This window comes from Myotis brandtii, unplaced genomic scaffold (assembly GCF_000412655.1).
Source record: "Myotis brandtii unplaced genomic scaffold, ASM41265v1 scaffold406, whole genome shotgun sequence".
NCBI classification, from domain to species: domain Eukaryota; kingdom Metazoa; phylum Chordata; class Mammalia; order Chiroptera; family Vespertilionidae; genus Myotis; species Myotis brandtii.
The window spans coordinates 747534-759020 of NW_005365599.1; the positions used below are offsets into that span (position 1 = coordinate 747534).

Below are 11487 nucleotides of genomic sequence, written 5' to 3' on the forward strand. Positions count from 1 at the left end.
CAGAGAGGAAGAGAGAGGGATAGAGAGTTAGAAACATCGATGAGAGAGAAACATCGATCAGCTGCCTCCTGCACACCCCCTACTGGGGATGTGCCCACAACCAAGGTACATGCCCTTGACTGGAATCGAACCTGTGACCCTTCAGTCCGCAGGCCAACACTTTATCCACTGAGCCAAACCAGTCAGGGCTAAAATATCTTAAAAAAAATTTTTTTTAAAAAAACCAAAGTGAACAAGCAGAAGAAAGATAGAAGCAGAAATCAATAAAAATGAAAGCAGAAAACCAAGAGAAAAATCATTTATATGAAGAGCAGTTTGTTCTCAAGAAGATCAATTGATTGACAAACCTCAAGCAAGAGTAAAATACTACTACTACTACTAATAATAATAATAATATAAAAGGAAAAGAACAAACAAGGTACCAATATCAAGAATGTAAGAGGTGATATAATTACAAACCTACACTACAGATATTAAAAGATAACAAGGAAATACAATGAATGTCTTTATGCACATACATTTAGCAACTTGGATGAAATAGATAAATTCTACAAAAAATACTACCATGACTCAATCCAATCTGAAATAGATAATTTGATAACTATTAAGAACATTGAATTTATAATTAAAAATGTATACATATATTTTATTGATTTCAGAGAGGAAGGGAGAGGGAGAAAAAGATAGAAACATCAATGATGAGAGAGAATCATTGATTGGCTGCCTCTTGCAAGCCCCCTACTGGGGATCAAGTCTGAAACCCAGGCTGTGCCCTGAACTGGAATTGAACTATGACCTCATAGGCCATAGGTTGGCGTTCAACCACTGAGCCACACCAGTTGGGCTGAATTTGTAATTTTAAAACTCCCCTGATAAAATCTAATGGTCTAAATAGTTTCACTGGAGAACTCTACCAAGCATTTGAAGAAGAATTACTACTATTGTACACAATATCATCCAGAAAATCAAAGAGGAGAGAAAATTTTCCAGTTCACATTCTGAAACTGGTGTTATTCTGATACTAAAACCTGGAAACTTTCATATTATGTTATGAGACTCTTGATCTCATTAATATCTTTCATTTAACTTGCCTTTCTCTAATACTGCCCTGCCAGAGAAAGGGGTGGGGGCCCACTCCTTTCTGCTAGGTGGAGGTATTCAGCCTTCATTGTCACCCCAGGGAAGGGTGATCTCCTTGTCACTGCTGTGCAGATGGGAGTCCCAGCTCCTCCTTGTAATCTCTGTTGACACGTTGGGGATGGCCTTGGCACCACTGCGCAATGGTGAAAGTCTTGATTCTCCTCCAGGGCTCTTCAGACTCCACTTCTGGGGGGAATGTGAAGGGAACCTTGTTACTGCCAGGTGAGAGTGGAAGTCCAGGCTACCCATAGGGTCTCTACAAATATCTTAATGGTAGAAAAGGCAGCCGGTTATCAGCCAGCAGGAATATAAATCCCTCTTTCCTGCATGGCCTTCTCTGACACCATCCTTGTGCGACTGTTGGTGTGCCTCATTACAGCTTTGCAAGGGTGGATGTCTAGGTTCCTCACTTGGCCTTTGCTGATATGGGTGGGAGTGGAGCCACATTTTTTTTCTCTGTGGTATTTGGTTAGGTTATCATCGAAATGTCTTACTAGACTGCCTCTTTCTTGGTCATTTGGCGAGAGAGAGGAAGTTCTTGTTGGGTCTTTCTGATCTGCAGCTGTTGGTGTTTCCAAGTTGCCCACTTATTCATCTCTGAGTTTGAGATATGAGGCCAAGGAACTCATCCGAGTGTTGTTTCTCGAGTTCTGAGATGCATAGTTGATCTCCCTTCTTCCTGCTTGTCAAAATCTTCTTGTGTTTGTTTTATAAGTAATGCCCAGAGTTTTTAACTATATTTAGTGGGAGAAATAGGGAAAAGTAGATCTACTTCATCTCCCTCAAAGAGGAATTCTATTATGTAAGAATTTTAAGGTCTAATTTTAAACTTTGATGCTTTATTGCATAAGTTGGTACAGATCACTTAAAGTAATTTTATGGGAGAGCTTATATTTAAGAAATCTACAGAGTATGAGGTCGACCTCTTATCTCTAATTTGATGTTTTATAAGATGCAAATTTCCATTTGGTGATCTATGGTTCATAGAGGTCCTCAAGGTGTTTTAAAAGAAAATGAGGCCGGGGTGGGGGAGGTATATATAAAAGGGGGCAAAGCGGGGAAAATGGGGGACATCTGTAATATTGTCAACAACAAAAATAAATTTAGCCCTGAAAAAAAAGAAAAAGAAAATGAGGCAGAGTTGGGTGGCAGATGTCTATAACCCCTTATCCAGAACTCTCGAGGGCAGGTGTGTTTTAGTATTCAAAATTTTTTATATTTTACTAGAGGCTTGATGCATGAAATTCATGCAAGGGCCTAGGCCAGTGATGGCAAACCTTTTGAGCTCGGCGTGTCAGCATTTTGAAAAACCCTAACTTAACTCTAGTGCTGTGCCACATATAGAAATTTTTTGATATTTGCAACCATAGTAAAACAAAGACTTATATTTTTGATATTTATTTTATATATTTAAATACCATTTAACAAAGAAAAATCAACCAAAAAAATGAGTTTGTGTGTCACCTCTGACACACATGTCATAGGTTCACCATCACTGGCCTAGGCCCTGGCCCCTGCCCGCTGCGGCTTTGTCTGGAAGGAAGGATGTCCAGAAAGACGTCTGGTCTAATTAGCATATTATGCTTTTATTATTATAGATAAAAGATATTGTATATGACATTATTAAAGAAATCATTCATAACACTTGTTAAAGAACAATAAGGCAGACTTTATTTAGGGGGGACTACTATGATGGGATTTTGTAGAAAAGAGAAATCAGTGCAACTTGGAGTACAAGGACAAGTGGAAATTTATAGCCAAGGAGCAGGGTGAGGGGTCAGTGGATGGAAAATTAGTAAGAGGTAATCCTTTGCTAAACTAACCTGGCAGGATTTTGGCTGAAGGAAGACCACAGTGATAAGATATTGTGGGCAAGGAATAAGGAATTTGGTCAGATATCAAGGGTAGGGGATTTTTACTAAACTGATAGCATGATTCTTCCTAAAACTGGACTAAATGGGCCAAGGACAGAGCCCAAGGCCAAGGACTAGTCAGAAAGAGAACTCAGTAGGGCTGACTCAAGTTTGGTTAAAGGAGAGTCTTTGTCAAGTAATCCCCAGAAGGGTTTGCTGCAGGTTCTCTAAATCAAACATCTCGGTCCTCCTGCATCAACACATGAACATTCACACTTAAGTGGGTTAAAAGAAGATTATACATAGCACTCCTTCTGTTCAGATAAGTTGTGGAAATCTTCTCTGCTTTGAGGGCACTGTGGTTTAGGAATTGTAGACCTGTGTAACCAATTGTGTGTTAGGTGGGTCCCAGCAGAGGCAATTTGACTGCTTGGCCTCAATCCTCTGTGACTATTGCACAACCTTCTGCAGGCATTTGAGTTTGTGGTCTCTATGTCTTTAACCATTTTAAACTCTTCTAAAATATTAAGTAATTCCATGCTTTTTCTCTGCTATTCTCCTAGTGACTTACTCATTGAAAAAATGCCTTATTTTTAAAATGTGGGATTTAGCTTAACACAGGAACTAGTGCTTATTAGCAATGTTTTACTCCCTCCTTAGAAGAAGATGAGGAAAGTGAGGAATCAAGTGAGGAGGAATCCAGCTTGGAGAGTGATGAAGATGAGTCTGGATCTGAAGATGAGGTTTTTGATGATTCTATCTGCCCATCAAGTAAGTTGGATAAAACCAGATGTTCTCTGTGAAGTAACTATGAATTGACCATATCAAGAAGATCCTTTCTTTTCTTTTCTTTTTTTTTTTTTTTTTTTTTTGGTCTTCTCAATTATTGCATCATAATATTTAAGGAAAGGATGGTTTAAGGTATACAAAATATAGTCTAATGAATACTTTGGGGGGGCTCTCTGGATGGTTGATTTTCTGTTTCTTTAGGTGGCTATATATGAGTGACAAATGATCTGCCGACGATCTTTAGTCCATTGAGGGTCATTAATTATGCAGCAAGTTTCATTTTATGGAAAAACAAAAGATTATTATGTATTTTTAAACTATTTTTTCTTTTTACAAAGATCTCCCTTTTTTTACAAACCCATTCACATTTTCATATTTCAAATCTGTTTTGTAAGGGCAGTTTGTACCAGTTTCCTGGAAATTCTTGGCAATTTATATTCACTGTTTTCACTGGTGAAACCAGTCTGAAACATCCAGACCAATATTCTTACAGTTTCAATAGGTAAATGATTCTGTAGAAAAAGAATTTCTATTTGATCTAAAATTTATTTTTCTAGTCATTTTATATAAATTATAAATCAAATTTTAAAGTTTAATTCCAAATAAATTTTAAATCTTGTTTTGATTTTTGAAAATAAGAGTCTTCTTAAAATCATAATCTTTATGATTAGAAGAGAGCTAAAAAATCATGTATTGCTCCTTGTTATTTTATACCAGGATCCAATGGGTTGGACAGTCCCACAGCTAGTTTAGTGGTAGAACTAGGATTAGAACTAAGGTTCCTGAATTCCATTGTAGTACTCTATTATATTTTCGCACTAGAGGCCTGGTGTATGAAATCTGTGCACTGAGGGGGGGGGGTGTGTCCCTCAGCCCAGCCTGCACCCTCTCCAATCTGGGACCCTTCAGACATCCCTCTCACAATCCAGGACTGCTGGCTCCCAACCGCTAGCCTGCCTGCCTGCCAGCCTGATCACTCCCTAACCACTCTCCTGCCAGCCTGATTGATGCCTAACTGCTCCCCTGCCAGCCTGATTGCCCCCAACTCCCCTCCCTTGCCAGCCCAATTGCCCCCACTGCCCTCCCCTGCCGACTTGGTCGCCCCCAACTGCCCTCCCCTGCTGGCCATCTTGTGGCCACATGGGGGCGGCCATCTTGTGCAAGGGCATGACAGTCAATTTCCATATTACCTCTTTATTATATAGGATTCTTTATCTGTTAGTTGGTGGGTAAATTTGGCTGTTAGTGTAATATAGCAGAAATTGATATAGAGAGACTGTACTTGAATCCCATTCTGCCACATGTCAGCCACATGCCCTCTCTGAGACTTAGGGTCCTCATCTATAAAATGAAAATAGTAGTTTCTGCCGTGCAGGGCCTATGAGCCTTGAATGAGATAACATACATAAGGGGCCTAGCACAAAGCCTGGCTCAGAGCACTGCTCTGAACATCAATGCTAGCACCATAATTACTATCCTGGTTAGTAATAGTTTCCACCTGGAATGATGGAGCCCCAAGTATAATGAAATCTTGCTAGTTAGACCCACAAGTAGACATTAATAATTCTGAAGCCCCAAAGCCCACACTTCCAGTAGAAATACGTTCCATAACAAATGAACTTTTATTGTTCATTCGTTCATTTGACTTCTCTTTTATTGTGTCTTTTCAGATTGCGATGTGAGTCTTTTTGAACTGGCGCTTCAACTTCGAGAGAAAAGGCTCGACATTGAGGAGGCCTTAGTTGAAGAGAAGAAAATTCTTGATAACCTCAAAAAGGAATACGACACATTGTCCAAAAAAGTATGCTTTGCCTTTTTTTCAGGTCTATTTATCTGCCCTCAACATGGTACTTGTTCTCCCAGCTAGAACATTTCAATTCCATAGCAATGACATAATGTAGGACTTTTCCAAAGAGAAGATGCACTTCAAATGTTACATCCAGGATTTTTTTCCTTCCAGCACAGTTATGCTGGGGAGTCGGAGGCGGGGGGCATTGGACTTTCTTTACCTAAATCATTGATTCCCAAACTTTTATGATTACATAGTTCTATATGTAAAAAAAAAAAAAGTGTGGTGCTTGTACCCACATAATAAATGTATATTTATATATAAGTTGTACTTATGCACTATTGTACAATATACAGTTGACTCTTAAACAGCAGAGGTCCACTTATAACAGAGGTTTTTTTCCCCAGTCAATTCTGTACCCCCAGGTTTGGCATCTGTAGATTCAACCAACCACTGATGGAAAACGGTATTTGGAATCTGTGATTGGGAATCCATGGATGTGGAGGCCTGACTTCAGTTATATGCGGATTTTCAACTGTGCAGGCTTGGTGCCCTTACCCCCACCCCCACATTGTTCAAGGGTCAACTGTGTTCTGTATAATATGAAACATTCACAAAAAGAGAAATTAAAAAGAATAAGATAAAAGTAAATAGAAATAGAAACTCAGATATTTTCTTTCTTCACTTTTTAACTCTGGGTTGTGTGCATCCCATGTCGGAGACCAGTTAGCTAACCTTTTGGTATAATTCTATTGATTAATTTCTCCCTTATCTGCTCATTTTCCCTCTTGGGTATCTTTCCTAAAGCAACATCACTTAACTTGATTGATATTCAGAAATATTTTTGATAGATTGCTTCTCCTCTTTCAAATAGGAAATGATTTGGGAAACGTTCAAGTTTTTAGGAGATGAAGATGTGCTTCAGAAATACTGTAGTTAGTAGTTTCGTCACCTTAAAGGCTTTTCCCTTTAACTTATCGAGCCTACTATGACCAAACAAGATTCAAACCATTCTGACAAAGACACTCTGTACCAAAAGCAGCTTTTCACGTGAAAAGAGAAGGGAGATGAGGACATGCCTTCTGAGCTCACATTCACCAGACCTCTGCACTCTGGGGACATAGGAGTGATGGGAAAAGTGGTGTAGGTCACGACTTAGGATGAAAATACCATACATTTCTGGGCTGCAAACTGGAATCACCCATTTCATCCCAGCCCAGCAAAGCAGATCCTGCTCATGCTTCTCCTTCCTCCCAAGATGCCCTCACTTACCACCTCGGGTATGTGTTTGCTGAATCTTGTCAACATTTCACTCATGGGGCTGCCCACAGGTCAAAATTGTGGCGAATAATCTGAACGCAGCAGAGGAGGACCTGGAGGCCTATCAACGAGAGAAGCAGCAGCAGCTGAATGAAATTCTGGTTGTGATTCCGCTCAAGCTCCACCAGGTGAGGGGCCCAGAGAGGTTGTCCCCCTCTGTCTGAGCAGAACCACCCCACCCAGGCCTTTCCCAAGGGTCACTGGTGGGGGGAAGAGCAGTCCTTTGCTGAGAATTCTCCCTGTAGAGTGACACGCCAGTCACACCAAAGCACGTGTGTTTCCCGGCGGCCTGCTGTTCAGCTGTGGAAGTTGAATCATTTCAGGAGAATGGTGAGCCTGGGACTTAGGAGTAGAGTGGCTTGGCAGGTGAAATCTCGGATCTTGCACACGTATCACTTTTCACACCATCTTTAAATAGACGTGAAGTAATAATGCAAGAATGATCTTCCCGCAATCTCTACTCGTTAATGACAAAAGTCAAGACAAAAGAAAAATTTTCTTTTTCCCCATTTTGTGTTCATCTCCACCCTCCACTTGAATTATAATATTTTAAAAGACAGAGATACATATCAGTGAGAGAAAAGGCTCGCCATACTATATTTTGTCAGGTAAAGAGAGAGAGCGCAGTATTTTGGAAGAAAAACCGAGGATCAGCCTTATGTATACATGCATCTGTGTTGCGTGCTGTTGAGTTGGCTCTGGCCCCCGGTGACCCTATGAATGAGGGATGTCCGCAGTGTCCTGTCTTCAGAGCCCTGCTCAGCTCCTGTAGACTCGTGCCTGTGGCTTCCTTTATGGAGTCAATCCGTCTCATATTTTCTCTCTTTTCCTGCTGCCTTCTATTTTCCCAGCATCATTGTCTTTTCCTGCCTTCTCGCGATGTGCCCTAACTAGGACCGTTTCAGTTTTGTCATTTTTGCCTTCAGCGATGTTTCAGGTGTAATTTGCTCTGTGTAACCTGACGCAAACTGGGTCAGCTGTCTGTAGCAATTTGCCTAATGTGCCAGCCCTGGAATGTCTGTCCGTCTCATCGTTGTGCAGTAGACGTTAGCCATGATCTGAGTGGACAGATCTGCCGGCCCCAGAGGGATAATTATAATGTGCTTATTCTCCGCAGGCAACCTCCTGCTGTCACCCTCCTTAGCGGTGAGAAGAATACCAGGCCAGCGACAATGACCTAAACAAGGAGCAGAAGGGACTGCTTGCCCTGTGCTCTCTGTGACTGCACGTTTAGTTTGGTCTTTGCTTTGATTTTTGTCTGGTTTCGTTTTTGTCAGATAGAGTATGTGATATTTGGGGAAATACCTACGGACCTTTCTGGAACGCTGGTCTTTTCTAACCAATCCTTGAGTCGGCTCCAAGGCCGCATCGTGCAGCTCCAGGAGGAGAACTCCAAGCAGCAGAAACTCAACAAAGAGTGGCGGGAGAGACGGAAGCAGCTCATTCGGGAAAAGAGAGAGATGGCAAAAACTATAAGCAGTGAGTACCTGGGCCCACCATCATCTGGTAATGTTGACTGATACATAATATTTATTGATAAGAGGGAACTCTCAAGTGACTGTCTCCAACTTTGAAAACACGCCCTGACCGGTTTGGATCAGTGGATAGAGCGTCGGCCTGGGGACTGAAGGGTCCCGGGTTTGATTCTGGTCAAGGGCATGTACCTTGGTTGCGGGCACATCCCCAGTGGGAAGTGTGCAGGAGGCAGCTGATCGATGTTTCTCTCTCATCAAACATCGATGTTTCTAACTCTTTATCCCTCTCCCTTCCTCTCTGTAAAACATCAATAAAATATATTAAAAGAGAACAGTAAGTAACTGAAGAATTAAGAGGAAACAAAAGCACCTTCTCATCTTCCTACTTATTATCTCTCTTACCAATCAGTGATCACTGTCCTAGTTTAAAGCGATACACCTTCTATCAAAGAAATGATTTCCCTGAATTATAAAAGGGTTTATGTGCAATGAAATATGGAATAACACAATAATAACCCACGTACCACTAGCAAGCTTGAGAAACTTTTCTGCTATCCCTTTCCGCAGGATCAAGTACCAGGCGAGTACACAGGTATGTGCGTGGGTCCACACACACTATGTGAAACTACTCTGCATGCTTTTTAACTGTGATACTATATTATTCATATAATTTTGCAGTTCACTGTATGAAACCAGTTTTTTAGAGTTATCCAAATTGCTACGACAGTTGTTCATCTTAACTGCTATTACAGCGATTTGCAACTGGTGAGCCGCAAGAATTTCTAAAACATGCAATCCCTATTTAATCAGGGGCACCAGCCTCTTCACTCTTAGGTTGTCAAATAAAAAAATGACAACAGCCAACACAACAATAGCCATCTCATGTGAATGAATCAAAATTATACCTATTTTTTTTGTCAGATCGACAAAAAATAAAACATTTTTTGGTGTGCCGCAGAAGTTCAATAATCAGTTTGTGTACCATGGGATGAAAGCGATTGAAAATAACTGTTATTATAATAATCCATTGTAAGGCTGTAAAATAACTTATTTCTTCAGTCTCCTATGGATATTTAAGGGATTTCTAATTTTTCATGGTGACAGGTAGTGTTTCAGTAAACCTTCTTGTATATGTCTCCGTGTGTGTGTGTGTGTGTGTGTGTGTGTGTGTGTGTGTGTGTAGGTGACTCCCAGATGGGGCTCCTGGGTAACAGAGGGATGTGTACATTTTTAGTTCTCTGCAAAGTTGCCACACTGCCTTCCAAAGCGGTTTTACCATTTTAGCTGCCCTCCCGCCCTCAGCAGTGAGTGACAATTGCCCAGGCTTCATATTCTCATCAGTGCTTGATACAACCAGGCTTTAATACTTTTGTCAACCTGGTGGATGTTAGATTGTCTTTCATTGTGGTTTTTATTCACAGTTCCTTGATTCTGGTGAAGTTGAACAACTTCACATACATCTATTTGTGTTTCCTTTTCTGTAACTTGCCTGTCATGTCCTTTATCAATCTGTAACTTCTTTTTTCGTCATTTTCTTATTAATTTTAGGGAGTTCTTTCTATATTCTTTATTTGTCCATTAAATGCACTTCAAATCCCTTCTCACTTGTGGCTTGCCTTTTTCTGTGTTTAGTGTATCTTTTGGGGATATAGACATTTTAAATCTTAATATAGTTAATTTCATCTATTAATTTGTGCTTTGTGTATTGTGTATGTGTGTGTGTGTGTGTGTGTGTGTGTGTCTGTATTGTTTGCCCAGCTGGTGTGGCTCAGTGGTTGAGTGTTGACCCATGAACCAGGAGGTCATGGTTCGATTCCCAGTCAGGGCATATGCCCGGGTTGTGGGCTCAATCTCCTGTGGGGGCCGTGCAGGAGGCAGCTGATCAATGATTCTCTCTTTTCATTGATGTTTCTATCTTTCAACCTCCCTTCCCTTCTCAAATCAATAAAAACATTTTTTTTTTAAAAAAAGAAATCCTTTTCTGTTTTGAGGTCATAAAGATTTTTTTATAGTTTTCTCTTTAAGTAGTGTTCTTCACATTTGCATTTTTAATCCATCTGGAACTGGATAGTATAAGATGCAATATAAAGATTATTATCTTAAAAATTTTTTGGTGCCGAAACCGGTTTGGCTCAGTGGATAGAGCGTCAGCCTGCGGACTGAAAGGTCCCAGGTTTGATTCCGGTCAAGGGCATGTACCTTGGTTGTGGGCACATCCCCAGTAGGGGGTGTGCAGGAGGCAACTGATCGATGTTTCTCTCTCATTGATCTTTCTAACTCTCTATCTCTCTCCCTTCCTCTCTGTAAAAACATCAATAAAAATAAATCTATTAAAAATTTTTTTTTGGTAATATCTAATATATGGAATCTATACGTAAGTTATTAAGTATTTCAGCTTTAATAAAGATAATATTACTGTAGCATCTACCTTAATACCACAGAACTGTACATTTTAAAATGTATCCTTTAAATCATTTTTTGTCATGTGTGTTTTGCTACAATTAGATAGATTTTTTTAAAGAAAAGTTGAAAAAGAAAACCAAAAAAGGGAGAATATAGTGGTCAACTAGTCCAGGTTGCTTGGGTTTATAGAGGCCACTTCCCACAGTGCGGATGGCGCTGCCCTGCAGGGGGCCGAAGTAGAAAATTTAAAAAGTCCGTGTTAGTGCTCCGTGTTTGCATAACACTTACTCGGGACACAGAGTTCTCTCAGGTGTAAGCCTGGAGGTGCTCGTGTTTCTCACGTGCTTCACGTTCCTTTGGCTTCTGTAGCCCATGGATGCTGTTTATATTTGGAAGCACTATTCATCAAACCAAGGAATAAACAAATATAAAAATGAGGAAGCTTCTTTCAATTTGGGGAAACTAAGTCTGGGAAAACGTGTGAAGGAAATGAAGTGAAGTGAAGTATCACACTTTTGGAGTGTTAGTTAAAATAGAATAAAACATAGTTCCGCGGTGTGGGAGTTTTATTCAGTGACTTTTAGTTCTCTCACCTCCAGGCCATTTTCTGAAAGCAAGTTCTGAATTTGGTTAAAGAGTGATTTCTAATTCTGAGTATGAAACTAGAGTGAGTTCCTTTCCTGTAACCAGAGATGAGAGACCCCACAGTTGGTTTCTG

General features: G+C 40.4%; 1 protein-coding gene across 1 annotated transcript in view; it reads left to right on the forward strand.

Moving 5' to 3' along the window:
* CFAP44 (cilia and flagella associated protein 44) overlaps window positions 1–11487 on the forward strand; it is a 138066-nt gene that overhangs the window by 114933 nt on the left and 11646 nt on the right. Inside the window, exons 30-33 of the mRNA XM_014545394.1 lie at window positions 3654–3764; window positions 5453–5583; window positions 6903–7019; window positions 8169–8370. Coding sequence (XP_014400880.1) covers window positions 3654–3764; window positions 5453–5583; window positions 6903–7019; window positions 8169–8370 — 561 coding nt within the window. The remainder of the gene's footprint in view (window positions 1–3653; window positions 3765–5452; window positions 5584–6902; window positions 7020–8168; window positions 8371–11487) is intronic.